Genomic DNA, 22640 nt, shown 5'->3' with positions numbered 1-22640 from the left:
ACATATTACACAGCTTATTTTTTTAATAAATAAATAAAAACATATATATATATATATATATATATATATATATATACTGTATACCTATGCATGGAAATGCATTGTCCACTACAGCAAAAAAAGGTATGCTGACACATACTAGTTCACTGTGTGCTAAAAAGATACCTTTTCGCATATACAAAATGAATAGGGCCTTACAAATGTATTTTCCGTACAAAACAGTTTCTTCTATGAATTTTTTGAAATGTAGTTTATAGAAGAAGTGTTAAAGCCGTAGGTTGGTTTCATGCATCCAATATTCACGATATGAGAACGAACAGCAATGTCCGGGCATGGGTCCCTAACCCGAAAACAACCTACTCATATATGCCAGTGATGTTCTGCTCAGGTCCAAATACTTGCAGCCGGTCCAGATATCACAGTCTGCACTCATCAGTCAATCAGCTTTATGATCTCCATAAACATTACCAAATAGTCGGCCGAACCAGATGATTCCAACCATAATGAATGATTATTTCAACTGATGGCCAACTGATGAGTGTTCATTAAAAAACTGATTGGCCATATGGGATTATTTCAGCGATGATTACCATTGGCCGGAAAAAACAATATCGCCAATGTAGTTGAGCAGTTTCTTTTTCCTCCACATCTAGAATATGGGATGCAGTTTTGAGCTCCACATTTTAAAAAGGACATTCAGGAGTTAGAGTCAGTTCAAAGGTGGGAAACTAGACTACTACAAGGAATGAAAGGCCTCCCATGTGAGGAGAGGTTGAAAAAGTTAGATATGTTTAGCGTAGAAAAAAGACATCTCAGAGATCTCATTTATATGTATAAATACATGTGTGGTCAATACAAAGGACTGGAACATGACTTATTCCTTATTCAAAGACAATACTAAGGATAAAGGGAGCATTCTCTGTGAGTGGAAAAAAAAGCGATTCTGGCAGCTAAATAGGAAAGGGTTCTTTACAGTTAGAGCAGTCAGACTGTGGAATGCCCTACCACAAGAGGTAGTAAAGGCAGATAGCTAATAGCTATGGCAGATAGGTATAATAATAGCTAATAGCTAGGCAGATAGATAATAGCTTTTTAAAAAAGGGCTTTATGATTTCCTCAGTGCACACAACATTGTCAGTTATAAATTACTTAATGACAAAATGTACAATTGGTGACGGAAGGTTGAACTAGATGAACCTAGGTCTTTTTTCAACCTATGTAACTATTTGTCTGATCATCAAACGACCATCATCAACTTATATTGGTAATATGTGTATAGTGGGAGGCTCAGACTTTCCTCTGCAAACATTGTTGTTGGGTTCATTGTACTGCCTGTTGTTCTGGTCATCTCAAAAATGTAAAAGGTCTCATGACTTCCATAGAACAGTATTGTGGAAAATTGCTGTTCAAAAGTAATTGAAAACTGGAAATGGAAAAGTAAAAATGTATTGTCTGCTTTAGTTTGATCTGTAATCTTTGTATAATTGTCTAGAAATGTATGTGAAGAGAAAATTAGGGCAGAATTGGCAACTGTCTCATAAGCCCTGGAAAGCTCTAGATAGAATAGGTGCTTTATGGGTATTTGCACATGATGGCTTTTTCAGGTGGATTCTAAGAGGTTTCTTCAAGATGTGAATGGGACATTGTGAGAAGGGGAAAAAGCCATAGAAAATGTGGTGTGTTACTGCGGAAAGGGTGAGACTACAACAGAAATGTGCTGGTTGGCTGTGAATGAATGGTCATCCCATATGATTGTTATCAAAAGTGGTCAAATATGCCGAGGGGGTCTCGAAAATGGCCTAACTTTAAAGGCTTCTCAATCCATCCTGCCCCTTATAGGTGTCCATACCAGTTACCTGATTAGTTCTTTCTTTTTTCTTGATATTGTGAACACAACTGCTATCACAATGTAAATGTTTAAAATAAGAATGAGGCCGACAGGCAGGAGAAAAGACCACAGCATCGGCTTAGAGATATCAAACTGGTTTTCTTTATTTTCCGCAAGGAGCCAACAGCTGTAATCAGACAGAATAGAAGAGATTATAATTCTTACAATCACAATCAGAGCTGAAAAAGAAATAATCAAAGTCAACCAACAACCTACAGTTATGGTAGGTGTTAAATAGTGATCAGGCTCTTTTAATTTTTTTTGTACTTTTGTTTTCCCTTTCCTTCATCTAAGAGTCATAACTTAATTCTTTTAAATGACATAGCCAAATGAGTTTGATTTTTGCAGGATGGGTTGTACTTTTGAATTGCACCATTAATTTTATAAAATGATGTACTGAAAAATAGGAAAAACAATTGACAGTGCATTGAACTGATGAAAAAAAAAAACAGTTCCAATCTTGCTTTTTTTGTTCTTGTTTTACAATGTTCACTGCACGGTGAACTGAAAACATTTCATCAGGTCAGTTAATTACGACAACATCAAACTTTTAATCCTCCTTTATATAAAATGTATACAGCGGGTAAAATAAGTATTGAACACATCACTCATTTTCTAAGAAAATATATTTTTAAAAATGCCGTTGACATGAATTTCTCACCAGATATTGATAACAACCCATCTAATCCACACAGACAAGGATATCAAACCATAGATGTCCATAAATTTAGTGATGTGTAATAAGAGAAATGACAGAGGGAAAAAATATTGAACATGCTTACTGAAATTTATTTAACACTTCATATAAAAGCCTTTGTTGGTGATGACAGCTTCAAGACACCTCCTGTATGCAGAAACCAGCCGCATGTATGGCTCAGGTGTGATTTTGACCCATTCTTCCACACAAGCACTCTTCAAATCCTGAAGGTACTGTGGGCTCCTTTTGTTAACTTTGAGGTTAGTTCCTTCCATAAATTTTCAATTTGAGTGAGGTTATCTTTACTTTCTTTTTCTGAAACCAATTGAGAGTTTCCTTGGCTGTGTGTTGGGATCATTGTCTTTCTGAAATGTCCACCCTCGTTTCATCTTCATCATCCTGGTAGATGGCAGCAGATTTTTTTTATCAGGAATGTCTTTGTACATTTATTCAGTCATCCTTCCTTCAATTACATGACATTTGCCAGTGCCGTATGCCGAAAAACAGCCCCACGCCATGACGTTCCCACCTTCAAACTTCACTGTTGGTTTGTTGTTTTTGGGGTGATATTCAGTGCCTTTTTGCCTGCAAACATGGTGTGTATTATGGCTTATAAATGGTTCAATTTTTGTCTCATCTGACCAGATTATATTCTCACAGTATTTTACAAGCTTGTCTAAAAGTTAATGAGCAAACTTTAAATGAGTTTGAACATGTTTCTTACTCAGCAATGAAGTCTTTTGTGATGTGTGCATACAGGTTATGGAGGTTGAGTGCATTATTTATTGTTTTCTTTGAAACAGTTGTACCTGCTGATTCCAGGTCTTTCTGTAGCTCTCCACAGGAGGTCCTTAGTTCTTGGCCAACTCTTCTGTTAATTCTTTTTACTCCTCTGCCTGAAATCTTGTGGGGTGCATTTGTTTGTGGTCGATTTAAGGTAAAATTATATTATTTCCACTTCTGGAGTATGGCCCAGACAATACTCACTAAAACTTTTAGTAGTTTAGAAATTCTTCTATAACTAATTCCATGAGTATGTTTTGCAAAAATAAGGTTATAAACATCTTGAGACAGCTCACTGGTTTTACCCATCATGAGATAATTCTTGTGTAGCACCTTGTTAAAGAGACATATTTTTATAGGCCTTCAACAAGTGGCAGGATTACGTTCTAGATATTGATTGATTTCAGCAGGATTCGTAACTTTCCATGGCTTTTTGCACCTCTTTATTTTCATGTGTTCAATACTTTTTAGTTTTTTCCCTGTGTCATTTCTCATTATTATACTTTACTAAATGTATGGCCATCTCTGGTTTGACTACTGATATCTGGTGAGAAACGTATGTCAATTGCACCTTTGGAAATATATTTACTTAGAAAATTGGTAATATGTTCATCACTTATTTCTGTGTGCCCCTGTGTGTATATATATATATATATATATATATATATATATATACATATATATATATATATATATATATATATATATGTATATATATATATATATATACATATATATATATATATATATATTTATTTTTATACATATATTTACATACACATACATATATACATACCTACATACATATACATATTATATATATATATATATATATATATATATATATATATATATATATACATACATCTCTGTGAAAATGATACCAAAAAAAATTATTTCAGGACTTTTTTTCCACCTTTAATGTCACCCACAGTCTGTGCAGTTTCATTGAAAAATACACTGAATCTTTTCGGATAGAAAAAGAAAAATAAAGAACTAAAATATTGTGGTTGCATAAACACGCACAATTTTGAAGTAATGCTTTGTACAAGTACCCTTTGAATTTATGTCAGAGATCAGTATTTTTGACTGCAGGTCTATTGGATTCAGGTCTGGGCTCTAGCTGGCCCATTCTAAAACTTGAATCTTCTTCTGGTGAAGCAATTTCTTTTATTTAGAGGTATGCATCATGGTCATTTTTATGCTGAAAGTTGAACTTCCTCTTTCTTCAGCTTTTTAGCAGGAGCCTGAAGCGTTTGTTGCAAAATTGACTGATATTTAGAACTATTTCGAATTCCTACAACCTTGACTAAAGCCCCAGTTCTAGATGATGAAAAACATTCCCTAAGCATAACGCGGACTTCACTATGCTTCACTGTGGGTATGGTGTTCTTTTGGTGATGCGCAGTGTTGACATTGCAACAAACATGTCTTTTGGAATTATGGCCAAAAAGTATAATTTTGGACTCATCAAACCACGAACTTTTAGCAGATTTGATGTTGTTTTTGAAAAAACACAGCTCTGATTTGATGTTTTTCAAAGTAAGGCTCTGTTCTTACCTCCCTAAACCACAGGCTAGACAGAGGAATACAGGAGATTGTCACATGGAGAACACAACCAATATTTACCAGACATTTCTGCAACTGTTTAAATGTTGCTGTAGGCCACTTGGTAACCAATTTCTGTTTTGTCTTTACACCAATTTTGTTTTTAAACGCTGGTTCTAGGTAATGTCACAGTAATTCAAAATTTAAACCACTTCTTGATGACGTCTTCACAGTGTTCCATGGTATATTTAATGCATTTTAAAAATTTTTTGTACCTTTCTCCTAACTAATTACTTTCAACAATAAGATGTCTTTGCTGTGTTATAAGCTGTTTATGGACCATGGCTTTTGCTGTAAAATGCAACTAAAAAAACCAGGACATTCCTACCAAAACAGCTAAACTTTATGTGGAGTTAATCAAAATCACTGTAAATGATGACAGCTATGTACTGACTGCTATGTAACGTGTTTAAATGTGATTGACTAATTCTGAACACAACTACATCCCGAATTATAGGAGGGTGTTCACACTTATGTAACCACATTATTTTAGTTTTGTTATTTTTCTATATCCTATGGAATCTTTTCTTAGAATTCTGCATTGTGTGAATCTTCAGTAATTTTTCTGTAATTCTTCCTGGAAATGTGTCAATAAACAAATGGGGAGCAGAATGGCATCAGCAATGTGTTAACTGATCATGTTGGATGCTACATGCCCATTGGTCCCCACATTTCAGTACAATAAATGTGTATTTCACTGAATCGTCACTGGCAGAAACTGTATTTTATTAAAAAACAATTAAAAAATAGGGTGATGCTCACATTTTTGTTAGTTACTTCTGGATTTGGATTCAGTTTGGAATGACAAAAACATTTAAGGTGATCCAGTACAGGATTCATTCATTAGATTGGTGACAAAAATCCATTTTTTAACTAGATCAATAAACATTTGCACGTCTTTTTTTATTCAGCCCAAAAAAATCAAAGATCAATTGCATCCATTTTTTTTGCAACTTGATCCATTTTTTTTCTTTTAACATGGAAGTCAGAATCCAGATATTGTTTTTTTTTGCTTTTGTTTTATTTACACCAATTTTTTTTTAATTCGAGCTTTTTTGATGTCTATTTTATGTGTTTGCCTTTCTTGTGTTTGCCATTGTGCACGTTGTTTTTTGGTTTGTTTTTTTTCAAATATTTGCAACTGACATCAATTGTGAAAGGCCAAATTTTTTTGTACAAAGTTAGCGCCATTTTAGCTTAATATGTAATTTTTGTGCTAAAATCTGGCAAAAATGGTTAAGACAAAAATAAAGAGCAATTTGGGTTTAGAGCTAAAGGCATGAAAAAATTTGGAAGAAATCAAAACATTAGAACCACGAGACAAGAAAAAAGTAAAGGGACTTTAAAAAAATGCAAATATTCAATTGGGCCCTCGAATGTTATATTCATAACCATATGTTATTATGTAGTATACATAACACAATAAGTAACATGACACTGACTTTAGGAGTCTAAACATTCTGGAACGATAACATTTTGAGTGTGATAATGTAACTTACAATTCTTTTCGGTTGTAGTTGTTTTCTTCTGAATATGTTGCTGCAATTGTTAAAGTGACAATTATTGCGGGGAGTCCTGAAGATACAGAAAACAAAGTAATGTAATTCCAAGTACAAAGACAGTACAAAGCAATCTAATCGTAGGAGAACCTGTCATTTCTTATGAGTTTTGAAAATAAGCTGTCGTGTGTGTACAAGAGGAACAACCCTATTTCTGGTCTCTTCACTAGTAGATAGAGCAGTAGCGTATCTAGTGGGGTGGGGGCGGAGCAATTGCCTTAGGTGCAGCTGGTAGGGGGGATACCGTAGGCCCTACTAAAACAGCAGTTCAAGGTGTCTCCCAGACAGCTTTTTGTCACCCCCTGGGAGTGAGATTCAGCTGTTCTGCAAGCCCTCTCAGAGAAGAATTAAGCTTCCAGATCCCTAAATTCAATTGTACTTGCATCTCTGAATCACAAATACTAGTGAAGCTCTGACCACTGGAACATTTGAGTCCAGCGACATCAGCAATGTGAACAGGTGAGCTGATCACGTGAGCTGATCACGCTGCTGATGTCACATCTGCACCACATAGGAGGTTCTCAGAGGCAAGGTAAGCGCTTCAAGGGATCCAAAAACACAACAGTTTTATTGGAAAGGAAGTGTTTAAAAGTGAAATCAGTCTGGGGAGAGGGGTCAGGTTGAAACTATGATGTGTGGGGAGACAGTATGGGGAGAAGGATGTGTCAGGAGAAAATGGGGGAAGTGTGTGAGGAGATAGTATGGGGTGGAGAGATATGTGTGAGGTAACAGTGCGGTGCAAAAAGTGAGCAATGTGTGAGAAGATAGTTAAGGAGCGAAGGGAAATGTGTGAGGTGATAGCAAGGGGGATGTGTCAGGAAACAGTTTATCAAAGGGGCAAATGTGTGAGGAGACAATATGGAGAACTTGGAGAATGGGTGAGGAGACAGTATAGGGAGAAGTGAGGAATGTGTGAGGAGACAGTATGGGGAGGAGGGGAATGTGTGAGGAGTCAGTTTGAAGGGGGAATGTCTTTGGAGACAGTGAAAGGTGGCACAGTATAGAGACTGGGAAGTGTATAAAGACGTGGCAGCATTGGGACAATGTGAGGGCAAATCATGGGCATACATACAACTCATGGGCCCCCATAGCAGACATTCTAATTGCCCCAACACACACACACATAAAGAAAAAAATGAATATTCAGCACAGTCACAGAAGAGCATAGTTTAAAACCTTGCAAGCCTTACAAAGTAATTTTCCTCTCATTGAAGCCTTTAGTGTTCCCATGCACTACAACAACCCTTTCATGGCCCACATAAAGTATGCCATCAAAAGTGCCCCCCAGACACAGTATGATACCCCCAAAGTGGATTGCTAACATCATCCTTCATACACAGTTTGTTGACCCTACATTACTCCCCACCCTGTAGAGCAGGGATGTGGAACCTCCTGCTCGCAGGCCATATGCGGCCCGCTATGACCTTTTCTGTGGCCCCCGGGGCAGATTCCCAGTGGCTGCGGTGATCGGGCAGCTGCTCATTTTGTCTATTGCCAGCCGTCAGGCAGCACTGGGGGTGGGACTTCTTCCCTCCCTCTGGCTCCTACATGCTCCCCTGTGAAATTGCAGCTAGAAGCAGAGTGATGGGGGAGGGGCCTGCACAGTACTAAAAAGGAGGCTGTATAGTGCCATGTGTTCTGCCTCTCACCTTCCCGTTTTGTGCACTCTCCTCTGCTGTGCTAGACCTGAACAGCCGAGCACAAAGGTAGAGTGAAAACTAGAATGAAGCCAGCCATTGAGCTGAGCTGCTGCATCCATCTTGCGTCAGGCAGGAACTTGTGCAGCACCTGATCTCACAGGGGCAACTAAGCAGCAGGTACTTATATCTGAGCTGTATATATCAAATGTATGTGACTTCAATGTCCAATGTGTGTGTGTGTTGTGTATACGACGTGTGTGTGTGCTATGTATATGGCGTGTGTGCTATGTATATGGCGTGTGTGTGCTATGTATATGGCGTGTGTGTGCTGTGTATATGGCGTGTGTGTGCTGTGTATACGGCGTGTGTGTGCTGTGTATACGGTGTGTGTGTGCTGTGTATATGGCGTGTGTGTGCTGTGTATATGGCGTGTGTGTGCTGTGTATATGGCGTGTGTGTGCTGTGTCTATGGCGTGTGTGTGCTGTGTATACGGTGTGTGTGTGCTGTGTATATGGCGTGTGTGTGCTGTGTATATGGCGTGTGTGTGCTGTGTATATGGCGTGTGTGTGTGCTGTGTTTGGCACTTAATAAAGTTTAAAATTTTAAGGTTTATTTGTATATCTAATTCCTGGTGTGCACATGTTAAAATGCAGAGCTTTTTTCCTTCTCCTTATGTGCTGTGTATATAACATGTTGAGTGCTGTGTATGGCGTGTGTGTGTGTGTGTGTGTTGGTGTGGTTGTGCTGTATATGGCGTGTGAGTGCTGTGTATGTCGCGGGCGGGGAGGAGGGTGCCAGCACACTACGCTCACCCCTTCTGCTCGGGTCCGGCGGCCACTGCTCAGTGGTGGCTCGAGCTGTAGGCCGGATCCCGGGGGTTTCTCGAGCGGCACTCCTCACCCATGAGTGAAAGGGGTTGGTTGGGTGTGGGGATTGTTTATTGTCCGTGACGCCACCCACGGTTGTGGTGATTTCACCACCGCTGCTCAATATGGGGATCCCGGGGATGGTGATGCGGAGCAGCCAGGTGTTGTGTTGCCCCTCCGTGGGTAGGGGTTGGTGATCCCGGGGCCCGGTGATGGTGTGGGAGATGCAGGGCCTGGTGGGCGCAGGGACGCGGGGGCAGCGCTGTGCCTTGTGGCACTGTGGTACTCACTCAGCCTGAGACGATGACACAGTTTGTACGGTAAACCAAACGGCTGGTAAGACGGTCCCACGGACGGCTGCAATTGCTCTCCCAGTAGGTGACGGTGATGTCCCTCTTCCTTGCACCTTTGTGTACTTGTTGGTTGCGATGGGTCCCCACCGGTAACCCGCTCCCCGGCTTCAAGCTGGACCGGGGGAGCTCTACTCTTTGCCCGCAGGCGCTGGCCCTCAAAAACTGGTGCCCTGGCGGTGGCGGTGTCTCTGTTGTACAGGTTGGGCTGTTGCCTTCACTCGGGACTTGGTTGTTGGGGGATCTACGTCCCCTTCACTGACGGATTCGGCAATTTACGGCGACTCCAAGCCTTGCCGGGGTCCGAGAGGCCCCTGCCCTGGTGCTGACTGTCCTTCGGAACACTGCTCCAGACCACCGGGCACACAGCCTACGGGGTCCTTCCAGGAACTTCCAAACGGTCCCCCTCCAGACAGTCACCGCCGTTGCTGACCTTGCTGACCTGTCCTGCACTTAGCTGGACTCTTCAGGCTTTACACACTCCTTCTGTTCTGTCAACACTCTTGCTTTCCTCCTTTACTACTTTTCTTTCCTTACTTGCACTTAGCTTATCTGCTCCAGCCCTGCCTGGGCTACTCCTCCACTCCTTCCACTTCCTCCTCCCTGACTAGACTCCAACTCTAGACTGCCTGGTACTTCCCGCCTCCAGAGCTGTGATCTCCTCGGTGGGCGGAGCCAACCGCCTGGCCCACCCCCTGGTGTGAATCATCAGCCTCTGGAGGAAGGCAACAAGGATTTTTGGTTAGCTTAGATGTGCCTACCTGGGATGTAGGGTGTGATGGTGTGTGACCTGTGTCCCCTGGCTTGCCCAGGGCGACACATTCCCCCTTAGCAAAATGCAGACCGTCCGCGGGCTGCCGTCCAACACCGGTTTTATTTTTCTGAAAAAGATAACATGGTAACGGTAACATATATACATTTTCAATAACTCTTCCCAAAACGGGAGGCACATTTCTTTAACGTTGCATAACGGTTTACGGTTATGGTTTCCGCTCTCTCCCACCCAAGCAACCTGACCCTGATGCTGCCCCTAAAGCCCAGGCAGCACCCCTTGACCCACAGTCCAGCACACGGTACCCGAGTGGGATCTGTCCTTCCCTCCAGAGGGTAGCCACCGGTTCCTTTGGTGGCTGGGCCCCAGCCTGCTCTGCTGAGGGCCCTCCCTCCAACCTGCCTCTCCGGAGGCGGCATTGCGGAAAACGGTAACGGCAAACAACATATTTACAAGCCACTAACGTTTGTGGGTGCCCTGCAAGTTCACGGGCTTGTCCATGGATAGTCCTCCATGCAAAACTTTTTAAACGGACCCCACAGGGACAACGGTGCCGGCTCCGGCCGGTTGCAAATCAACAAAGCAAATCAGGTGACTTCTTCGGTAATTTCACTTATCATTCTTTCAAACAAACTTGTAAACATGCTGACTGGTGGTCCCAACGGGGACTGTGCAGCGGCACTCCGCTGCCTTTTGCGGCTCAACAGTCCATTCTCACTCGTGGGGCTCTAGTGCCACCTTCACATGGTGCACCGCTCTGGACCCCAATGGTAGCTCGCTGCAGGCGATCTTCTTCCATATTCATGCGGGCATGCACATCCGCTCTACACCCCTCTCGGGCATCGATCTCCCTGCGCAGCTGATGTTGCCGCCGCTCCCAGCCGGGAGTACTTTCTGTTCGCTCCGGTTCAGCGTGTGCGGGGGACGGACCCAGCCAGAGTCCCTCCGTGTCGGCTACGACCGGCACCTTCAGTAATGAGGGACCCCGCTGTGACATGGCCTCCTCTGCCTCCTGGCAGCTGCATCCCCGCCGTGCCTCCGGTGCATCTTTGCTGAGCTTCTTCCATAGAAGCGGTTCAGGGTGGTCATGAGCTTCTGCTGCAGGTCGGTCCGCCGGGGCGGATTGGCAGGGTACCGCTACCGGTGGTGGTGGTAGCGGGCCTAGTGGCGGGGCAGCAGCAGCTAACGCGGGTAGCGGGAGAGGCAGCAGGGTGAACGGGTGTAGGCCGGGCCCCTCAGCCGCAGCGGCCGATCCCTCGGGAATACAGGGACGTGGGTCTCTTACCCGTTCCTCCAAATCTTCCTCCACCTCGCATCTCCACATAGCAGCCACCACTTCCACCATGTTGGCCTCCCACTCCTCCAGGAGGAGCTGCATGCGGACCTGCAGACGGCTGCTTAGTTGGGCGGTCCGGACTTCCATCCACGCCGCCATGCCTGGCGCGGGGACCACTGTGTTGTTGGTCGGACTCAGCATCTTTAGCAGCGGCCTCTTCCAGGAACCAATAAATGGCCGCAGGGACCTGGCGTCCCTGCTTCCACAGCCGCGCTCACATGCGGCCAGCCGCCATTTCGTCCCCCTTAGCTCTTTCCGGCCCCTCCTCTCTCGGGGCGGGGTTTTGGCCTTCGCGCCTCTGCTACTCGAGAAGACGCTCGAGCGGGAACTTTTCGCGCCAAAGATGGCGGCTTCTGAAATTTTTCAGCGGTAGGATCCTGTTCGTGACGCCAAGTTGTCGCGGGCGGGGAGGAGGGTGTCAGCACACTACGCTCACCCCCTCCTGCTCGGGTCCGGCGGTCGCTGCTCAGTGGTGGCTCGAGCTGTAGGCCGGATCCCGGGGGTTTCTCGAGCGGCACTCCTCGCCCGTGAGTGAAAGGGGTTGGTTGGGTGTGGGGATTGTTTATTGTCCGTGACGCCACCCACGGTTGTGGTGATTTCACCACCGCTGCTCAATATGGGGATCCCGGGGATGGTGATGCGGAGCAGCCAGGTGTTGTGTTGCCCCTCCGTGGGTAGGGGTTGGTGATCCCGGGGCCCGGTGATGGTTTGGGAGATGCAGGGCCTGGTGGGCGCAGGGACGCGGGGGCAGCGCTGTGCCTTGCGGCACTGTGGTACTCACTCAGCCTGAGACGATGACACAGTTTGTATGGTAAACCAAACGGCTGGTAAGACGGTCCCACGGACGGCTGCAATTGCTCTCCCAGTAGGTGACGGTGATGTCCCTCTTCCTTGCACCTTTGTGTACTTGTTGGTTGCGATGGGTCCCCACCGGTAACCCGCTCCCCGGCTTCAAGCTGGACCGGGGGAGCTCTACTCTTTGCCCGCAGGCGCTGGCCCTCAGAAACTGGTGCCCTGGCGGTGGCGGTGTCTCTGTTGTACAGGTTGGGCTGTTGCCTTCACTTGGGACTTGGTTGTTGGGGGATCTACGTCCCCTTCACTGACGGATTCGGCAATTTACGGCGACTCCAAGCCTTGCCGGGGTCCGAGAGGCCCCTGCCCTGGTGCTGACTGTCCTTCGGAACACTGCTCCAGACCACCGGGCACACAGCCTACGGGGTCCTTCCAGGAACTTACAAACGGTCCCCCTCCAGACAGTCACCGCCGTTGCTGACCTTGCTGACCTGTCCTGCACTTAGCTGGACTCTTCAGGCTTTACACACTCCTTCTGTTCTGTCAACACTCTTGCTTTCCTCCTTTACTACTTTTCTTTCCTTACTTGCACTTAGCTTATCTGCTCCAGCCCTGCCTGGGCTACTCCTCCACTCCTTCCACTTCCTCCTCCCTGACTAGACTCCAACTCTAGACTGCCTGGTACTTCCCGCCTCCAGAGCTGTGATCTCCTCGGTGGGCGGAGCCAACCGCCTGGCCCACCCCCTGGTGTGAATCATCAGCCTCTGGAGGAAGGCAACAAGGATTTTTGGTTAGCTTAGATGTGCCTACCTGGGATGTAGGGTGTGATGGTGTGTGACCTGTGTCCCCTGGCTTGCCCAGGGCGACACATTCCCCCTTAGCAAAATGCAGACCGTCCGCGGGCTGCCGTCCAACACCGGTTTTATTTTTCTGAAAAAGATAACATGGTAACGGTAACATATATACATTTTCAATAACTCTTCCCAAAACGGGAGGCACATTTCTTTAACCCCTTTACGACCTTGGACGGATCTATCCGTCCAGGATCGTGTCCCGTTAAGCCCCGCCCCCTGCCGCGGGCAGGCGGCGTGGATCGGCACACATATCAGCTGTTTTCAACAGCTGACATGTGTGCCTGCTAGCCGCGGGTGGAATCGCTTCCACCCGCGGCCATTAACCCCTTAAATCTTGCTGCCAAAGTCTGGCAGCAAGATTTAAATGCGCGCGGCCATGTTTGTTACTTACCGCCGCCCCCACCGGAAGTCACGTGTGTTATCACGTGACTATCGGTGGTTGCCATCGTAGCACAGGGTCATGTGATGACGCCTGCTGCTATGATCTTTCACTTTCATTTTCCCTCGGCCGAGAGCAGAGGGAAAACCAAAGTGAGTGAATCTGCTGATTACAGCGGTATTGCTGTGATCAGCAGATAGCGATCAGCGATCGGATTGCTGATTGCTATAGCCCCCTAGGGGGACTAGTAAAATAAAAAAAAAAAGTAAAAAAAAAAGTTTTAAAAAATAAAAAAAAAAACAAAAAACCTAAAAGTTCAAATCACCCCCCTTTCCCCCCATTGAAAATTAAAGGGTTAAAAAATAAATAAATATACACATATTTGGTATCGCCGCGTTCAGAAATGCCCGATCTATCAAAATATAAAATCAATTATTCTGATTGGTAAACGGCGTAGTGGCAAAAAAATTCCAAACGCCAAAATTACGTTTTTTGGTCGCCGCAAGTTTTGCGCAAAATGCAATAACAGGCGATCAAAACGTAGCATCTGCGCAAAAATGGTACCATTATAAACGTCAGCTCGAGACGCAAAAAATAAGCCATCACTGAGCCATAGATCCCAAAAAATAAGAACTCTACGTGTTTCGGAAAATGGCGCAAAACGTGCGCCACTTTTATTGGACAAACTTGTGAATTTTTTTTAACCCCTTAGATACAAGTAAACCTATACATGTTTGGTGTCTACAAACTCGCACCGACCTGAGGCATCACACCCACACATCAGTTTTACCATATAGTGAACACCGTGAATAAAATATCCCAAAAACTATTGTATGATCCCACTTTTTTTGCAATTTTTCCGCACTTGGAATTTTTTTGCCGTTTTCCAGTACACTATATGGTAAAACTTATAATTTCATTTAAAAGTACAACTCGTCCCGCAAAAAACAAGCCCTCATATGGCAAGATTGACGGAATAATAAAAAAGTTACGGCTCTTGGAAGAAAAGGAGCAAAAAACAAAAACGCAAAAACGGAAAGTGCCCGGGGGCTGAAGGGGTTAACGTTGCATAACGGTTTACGGTTATGGTTTCCGCTCTCTCCCACCCAAGCAACCTGACCCTGATGCTGCCCCTAAAGCCCAGGCAGCACCCCTTGACCCACAGTCCAGCACACGGTACCCGAGTGGGATCTGTCCTTCCCTCCAGAGGGTAGCCACCAGTTCCTTTGGTGGCTGGGCCCCAGCCTGCTCTGCTGAGGGCCCTCCCTCCAACCTGCCTCTCTGGAGGCGGCATTGCGGAAAACGGTAACAGCAAACAACATATTTACAAGCCACTAACGTTTGTGGGTGCCCTGCAAGTTCACGGGCTTGTCCATGGATAGTCCTCCATGCAAAACTTTTTAAACGGACCCCACAGGGACAACGGTGCCGGCTCCGGCCGGTTGCAAATCAACAAAGCAAATCAGGTGACTTCTTCGGTAATTTCACTTATCATTCTTTCAAACAAACTTGTAAACATGCTGACTGGTGGTCCCAACGGGGACTGTGCAGCGGCACTCCGCTGCCTTTTGCGGCTCAACAGTCCATTCTCACTCGTGGGGCTCTAGTGCCACCTTCACATGGTGCACCGCTCTGGACCCCAATGGTAGCTCGCTGCAGGCGATCTTCTTCCATATTCATGCGGGCATGCACACCCGCTCTACACCCCTCTCGGGCATCGATCTCCCTGCGCAGCTGATGTTGCCGCCGCTCCCAGCCGGGAGTACTTTCTGTTCGCTCCGGTTCAGCGTGTGCGGGGGACGGACCCAGCCAGAGTCCCTCCGTGTCGGCTACGACCGGCACCTTCAGTAATGAGGGACCCCGCTGTGACATGGCCTCCTCTGCCTCCTGGCAGCTGCATCCCCGCCGTGCCTCCGGTGCATCTTTGCTGAGCTTCTTCCATAGAAGCGGTTCAGGGTGGTCATGAGCTTCTGCTGCAGGTCGGTCCGCCGGGGCGGATTGGCAGGGTACCGCTACCGGTGGTGGTGGTAGCGGGCCTAGTGGCGGGGCAGCAGCAGCTAACGCGGGTAGCGGGAGAGGCAGCAGGGTGAACGGGTGTAGGCCGGGCCCCTCAGCCGCAGTGGCCGATCCCTCGGGAATACAGGGACGTGGGTCTCTTACCCGTTCCTCCAAATCTTCCTCCACCTCGCATCTCCACATAGCAGCCACCACTTCCACCATGTCGGCCTCCCACTCCTCCAGGAGGAGCTGCATGCGGACCTGCAGACGGCTGCTTAGTTGGGCGGTCCGGACTTCCATCCACGCCGCCATGCCTGGCGCGGGGACCACGGTGTTGTTGGTCGGACTCAGCATCTTTAGCAGCAGCCTCTTCCAGGAACCAATAAATGGCCGCAGGGACCTGGCGTCCCTGCTTCCACAGCCGCGCTCACATGCGGCCAGCCGCCATTTCGTCCCCCTTAGCTCTTTCCGGCCCCTCCTCTCTCGGGGCGGGGTTTTGGCCTTCGCGCCTCTGCTACTCGAGAAGACGCTCGAGCGGGAACTTTTCGCGCCAAAGATGGCGGCTTCTGAAATTTTTCAGCGGTAGGATCCTGTTCGTGACGCCAAGTTGTCGCGGGCGGGGAGGAGGGTGTCAGCACACTACGCTCACCCCCTCCTGCTCGGGTCCGGCGGTCGCTGCTCAGTGGTGGCTCGAGCTGTAGGCCGGATCCCGGGGGTTTCTCGAGCGGCACTCCTCGCCCGTGAGTGAAAGGGGTTGGTTGGGTGTGGGGATTGTTTATTGTCCGTGACGCCACCCACGGTTGTGGTGATTTCACCACCGCTGCTCAATATGGGGATCCCGGGGATGGTGATGCGGAGCAGCCAGGTGTTGTGTTGCCCCTCCGTGGGTAGGGGTTGGTGATCCCGGGGCCCGGTGATGGTTTGGGAGATGCAGGGCCTGGTGGGCGCAGGGACGCGGGGGCAGCGCTGTGCCTTGCGGCACTGTGGTACTCACTCAGCCTGAGACGATGACACAGTTTGTACGGTAAACCAAACGGCTGGTAAGACGGTCCCAATTGCAATTGCTCTCCCAGTAGGTGACGGTGATGTCCCTCTTCCTTGCACCTTTGTGTACTTGTTGGTTGCGATGGGTCCCCACCGGTAACCCGCTCCCCGGCTTCAAGCTGGACCGGGGGAGCTCTACTCTTTGCCCGCAGGCGCTGGCCCTCAGAAACTGGTGCCCTGGCGGTGGCGGTGTCTCTGTTGTACAGGTTGGGCTGTTGCCTTCACTTGGGACTTGGTTGTTGGGGGATCTACGTCCCCTTCACTGACGGATTCGGCAATTTACGGCGACTCCAAGCCTTGCCGGGGTCCGAGAGGCCCCTGCCCTGGTGCTGACTGTCCTTCGGAACACTGCTCCAGACCACCGGGCACACAGCCTACGGGGTCCTTCCAGGAACTTCCAAATGGTCCCCCTCCAGACAGTCACCGCCGTTGCTGACCTTGCTGACCTGTCCTGCACTTAGCTGGACTCTTCAGGCTTTACACACTCCTTCTGTTCTGTCAACACTCTTGCTTTCCTCCTTTACTACTTTTCTTTCCTTACTTGCACTTAGCTTATCTGCTCCAGCCCTGCCTGGGCTACTCCTCCACTCCTTCCACTTCCTCCTCCCTGACTAGACTCCAACTCTAGACTGCCTGGTACTTCCCGCCTCCAGAGCTGTGATCTCCTCGGTGGGCGGAGCCAACCGCCTGGCCCACCCCCCTGGTGTGAATCATCAGCCTCTGGAGGAAGGCAACAAGGATTTTTGGTTAGCTTAGATGTGCCTACCTGGGATGTAGGGTGTGATGGTGTGTGACCTGTGTCCCCTGGCTTGCCCAGGGCGACACATGTACAGTATACAGTATCTCCTGTGCATGTGTACTGTATATGGCCAGTGTGTGTTGTGGGCGGTGTACAATATGACCAGTGTGTCAGAGCTGTGTGTGTATGTACAGTGTCTCCTGTGTGATAGATATGATTTACCAATCATGAAGAGTTGCCTGCGCTCCAGAAAAAGACAAACCTGGAAAAGCAGTTGTGAGAAGCAAATATCACAGCCGCACCAAAGAGAAGCAGCTTCGGCCACCAAAGTAGAAGTCTAGGGGTGAGTTAATTGTTTGACCAATTTATAGCCAGGTCATTTTCAAGTTGCTAATTTTTTTATCGCCCCCGAAGGTTGGTAACATTTTCCAAATGGCCACCGGCAGTAAATAGGTTCCCCACCCCTGCTGTAGAATATGGTTTCACCAGTGACCCCAACACAGTATGATGGCAACCAACACAGCTCTCCATACAGTATTAGGCTACTTTCACACTTGCGTTCAGCGCAGTCCGTCACTATGGAGAATAGCGCAGTCCGTTAACGCACTGTGCTATTCTCCATAGACTTGTATGGATGACGCACTGTAACGCAAGTGTCAGCGTTGCATCCGCTGGACGACGCAGCATCGTTATTTTGACGCTGCATCGGGCGGATGGAACGCTGCATGCATCTTTTTTTTTTTTTTCTTTTTTTTTTTAAAATCACAAACTTTATTTTTTTTCTCGGTGGCCGAACGTTCAGCTGAGCGCTCGGCCGCCGGCATGTCAGGGCACTCAGCTGAGTGCTCGGCCGCCGGCATGTCAGGGCACTCAGCTGAGCGCTCGCCCGCCGGCATGTCAGGGCACTCAGCTGAGCGCTCGGCCGCCGGCATGTCAGGGCACTCAGCTGAGCGCTCGGCCGCCGGCATGTCAGGGCACTCAGCTGAGCGCTTGGCCACCGGCATGTCAGGGCACTCAGCTGAGCGCTCGACCGCCGGCATGTCAGGGCACTCAGCTGAGCGCTCGGCCGCCGGCATGTCAGGGCACTCAGCTGATCGCCCGGCCGCCGGCATGTGAGAGCGCTCGGCCGCCGGCTATTAAGAGCGATCAGCTGATCATTCACAATAGTCAGCTGCCGGTACTGTAAAGAAGAAAAAATAAATAAATAACGCTTTCCGTTATTTTGTACGATCCGTAGCATTGCGTTGTGCCACTATATGCAACGCATCCGTTGCATCCGTCACACAACACAGTGCTACGGAAGCCGTCCAACGCAAGTGTGAAACTAGCCTTACTGATTCGAGAAAGGGAAGGACAAGACGATGGCCTCAGTGTGAGTGACGGTCCTGAATTCTGAGGCTACCTCTGTAGGGTCAGGACTAGTCCAGAGCTCATCTCAGAGGGCTTGGAAAAGCCATCAGGAGATCAAATAGAAAAGGAGTTGAAAGAGGGAACATTACCAGAGTACCAGAGGTTTATGTCAAAGCAGCCAGGAAGAGAGGATGTCGGGCATCATGTCTGCCATGAAGGTATTAAATGCAAGTAAAGAAAGTTTGGTTATGAAAATCCTGGTGTGGTCTATTTCCTTCACAGTGACTTTAGCATCTACAGAAACCGTTGGAGCCCCCCAGGGGCAGTCTGAGTATTGTACACTGTCTCCAGGTACATGCACTCATTCAGCAACATCTTAACGAAGAAATCCTATAGAAGCCTAGGCTAAATGAGGGCTCTACTCATAAATAGATAGACCTTTAAGAGTATGAGTATACCGTCCCTGACAGACGTTCTGTCGCTTATCCATGTTATGTAAATAAAAGCTTATAACCTGACTTTAAATTCATCTAATACTAGTTTACATCCTCACCTGTGCTCACTAAATGATTGGTTAATTAGTAGGTGTGTATAAAAAGAAACCCAGCACCCCAGACCTTCAGTTGAACTGCAACTTGACCTCTGACAACATGCCAAAAATCTATCCTGTGACCAAAGCCTTGATTACCAAGAGGCTAAAGAACAGATCCACTGCAGAGGTGGCTGGCACCTTTAATGTATCTCAGTGTCAAGTACAAAGAATTAAAAAAAGATTTGAAGAGACTGGACATGTTTTTGACAAGCCCAGGTCCAGCAGACCCCGCAAGACCACTGCTCACGAGGAACGTTTGTTGGTTAGACAATCCAAAGCCAGCCCCTCTTTTACTGCAGCAGAGCTCCAAAAGAAATGGTCACCTCAAGTCCCTGTGTCAACTAGAACAGTTTGTAGGATTCTGTCTCAAAATTGCCTCCATGGTTGAATCAGTACCCAGAAGCCAGCACTAAACAAAAGGCAATTAAAAAAATGTGTAGCATTTGCCAAGTCCCACAGCCTGCTAAACAGATGGACACTGGAAATGTAGCAGAAGGTGGATTTCTCTCATGAATCTTCAGTTGAATTACACCCCAGCTGCCGCAAAAACTGCAGGAGACCTACTGGAGCCCGTATAGATCCAGAAAACAGTTAAGTGTGGTGGTGGAAAGATCATAGTCTGGGGTTACATTCAGTATGGGGGTGTGCAAAACATTTGCAAGGTGGAAGGCAATATCAATAGCCTAAAATATCAAGAAGTATTAGCTACCAATTACATTACCAATCATAAAAGGGGTCAAATTCTGCAAAAGGATGGTGCTCCATCTCATACATCCATCTCTACAACAAAGTTCCTCCTGGCAAAGAAGATCAAGGTGTTCAAGGACTGGCCAGCCCAGTCACCAGACATGAACATCATTGAACATGTTTGGGGCATTATGAAAGAGGAAGCTTGGAAGACAAAACCAAAGAATTTAGATGACTCTGGGAGGCATGTAAGACTGCATTCTCTGCTATTCCTAATGACTTCATCAATAAATTGTATGAATCATTGTTGAACCGCATGGATGCAGTCCTTCAAGCTCATTGAAGTCACACAAAATATTAAATATGGCTCTAATAGCACCACAACTTCATTCACTAATGTTATGCAACATATCTTTGTATTAGAAGTTAATTATTTGTTTGAATTTCACATTACTTTCTGTGGGCAACAAAACTTGTTTTGCCAAAATCTGACCTTTCTGTGTTCATTAAATGATCAATATTTCAGCTTTGCAGCAACTTTATTTTCATAACCTAAACCAAATTTGGGAGGGTTTCAGCTTTCAAAAGAGTAATTTATGAAACCAATGGATCAATTTAAAGTCAGGTTATAAGCTTTTATTTACATAACACGGATAAGCGACAGAACTTCTGTCAGGGACTGTAGGAGCCGAACCAAAAAATTCCATATATACAGTCATATGAAAAAGTTTGGGCACCCCCTATTAATGTTAACCTTTTTCTTTATAACAATTTGGGCTTTTGCAACAGCTATTTCAGTTTCATATATCTAATAACTGATGGACTGAGTGATATTTCTGGATTGAAATGAGGTTTATTGTACTAACAGAAGATGTGCAATCCGCATTTAAACAAAATTTGATCGGTGCAAAAGTATGGGCACCTCAACATAAAAGTGACATTAATATTTTTTAGATCCTCCTTTTGCAAAAATAACAGCCTCTAGTCACTTCCTGTAGCTTTTAATGAGTTCCTGGATCCTGGATGAAGGTATATTTGACCATTCCTGTTTACAAAACAATTCCAGTTCAGTTAAGTTTGATGGTCGCCGAGCATGGACAGCACGCTTCAAATCATCCCACAGATGTTCAATGATATTCAGGTCTGGGGACTGGGATGGCCATTCCAGAACATTGTAATTGTTCCTCTGCATGAATGCCTGAGTAGATTTGGAGCGGTGTTTTGGATCATTGTCTTGCTGAAATATCCATCCCCTGCGTAACTTCAACTTCGTCACTGATTCTTGCACATTATTGTCAAGGATCTGCTGATACTGAGTTGAATCCATGCGACCCTCAACTTTAACAAGATTCCCGGTGCCAGCATTGGCCACACAGCCCTAAAGCATGATGGGACCTCCACCAAATTTTACTGTGGGTAGCAAGTGCTTTTCTTGGAATGCTGTGTTTTTTGCCTCCATGCAGAACACCTTTTTGTATGACCAAACAACTCAATCTTTGTTTCATCAGTCCACAGGACCTTCTTCCAAAATGTAACTGGTTTGTCCAAATGTGCTTTTGCATACCTCAGGTGACTCTGTTTGTGGCGTGCTTGCAGAAACGGCTTCTTTCGCATCACTCTCCCATACAGCTTCTCCTTGTGCAACGTGCGCTGTATTGTTGACCGATGCACATTGACACCATCTGCAGCAAGTTGAAGCTGCAGATTTTTGGAGGTGGTCTGTGGATTGTGCTTGACTGTTCTCACCATTCTTCTTCTCTGCCTTTCTGATATTTTTCTTGGCCTTACACTTCTGGGCTTAAGAAGAACTGTACCTGTGTTCTTCCATTTCCTTACTATGTTCCTCACAGTGGAAACGGACAGTTTAAATCTCTGAGACAACTTTTTGTATCCTTCCCCTGAACAACTATGTTGAATAATCTTTGTTTTCAGATCATTTGAGAGTTGTTTTGAGGAGCCCATGATGCCACTCTTCATAGGAGATTCAAATAGGAGAACTACTTGCAAGTGGCCACCTTAAATACCTTTTCTCATGATTGGATACACCTGCCTATGAAGTTCAAAGCTCAATGAGGTTACAAAACCAATTTAGTGCTTTAGTAAGTCAGTAAAAAGTAGTTAGGAGTGTTCAAATCAAGAAATTGATAAGGATGCCCATACTTTTGCACCGGTCAAATTTTGTTTAAATGAAGATTGCACATTTTCTGTTATTACAATAAACCTCATTTCAATCCAGAAATATTACTGAGTCCATCAGTTATTAGATATATGAAACTGAAATAGCTGTTGCAAAAACCCAAATTGTTATAAAGAAAAAAGGTTAACATTAATAGGGGTGCCCAAACTTTTTCATATGACTGTAAAATAAATTATATTTCAACATTTAAAAACAATAAAATAAAAGAAGAGGTCACGCATAATAAACCCAGACGGTTGTATGGTGCACTATATCATATTTATTCTATTTCCTCAGACTTTATCCATATAAATAAAATTTAAAGCTTTTTTTCTAGCATGTGTACATGCAGTAAGATTTGTCTTAAACTTTTATTTCTGTGAATTCTGATAAGTCTGTGAAATGTATCGCCATCTTGTGGATACTTGGTTGAATTAATGCTTTTTCTTCCCCAGTGATCCAATATTATTGATAGAGTGACTTTGTGTATCACACATACAGTGAAGGAAATAAGTGTTTGAACCCTTGC

At 45.9% G+C, this 22640-nt stretch overlaps 1 protein-coding gene across 1 annotated transcript in view; it reads right to left on the bottom strand.

The window, feature by feature from the left end:
- ADGRG7 (adhesion G protein-coupled receptor G7) overlaps positions 1 to 22640 on the bottom strand; it is an 86847-nt gene that overhangs the window by 5905 nt on the left and 58302 nt on the right. The window contains exons 13-14 of the mRNA XM_075333108.1: positions 6476 to 6551; positions 1857 to 2015 (exon numbers count right to left, since the gene is read on the bottom strand). Coding sequence (XP_075189223.1) covers positions 1857 to 2015; positions 6476 to 6551 — 235 coding nt within the window. The remainder of the gene's footprint in view (positions 1 to 1856; positions 2016 to 6475; positions 6552 to 22640) is intronic.

This window comes from Anomaloglossus baeobatrachus, chromosome 2 (genome assembly GCF_048569485.1).
Source record: "Anomaloglossus baeobatrachus isolate aAnoBae1 chromosome 2, aAnoBae1.hap1, whole genome shotgun sequence".
Lineage (NCBI taxonomy): Eukaryota > Metazoa > Chordata > Amphibia > Anura > Aromobatidae > Anomaloglossus > Anomaloglossus baeobatrachus.
Note: the sequence above shows the minus strand (reverse complement) of the source record. Positions and strands in the feature narration are given on the sequence as shown.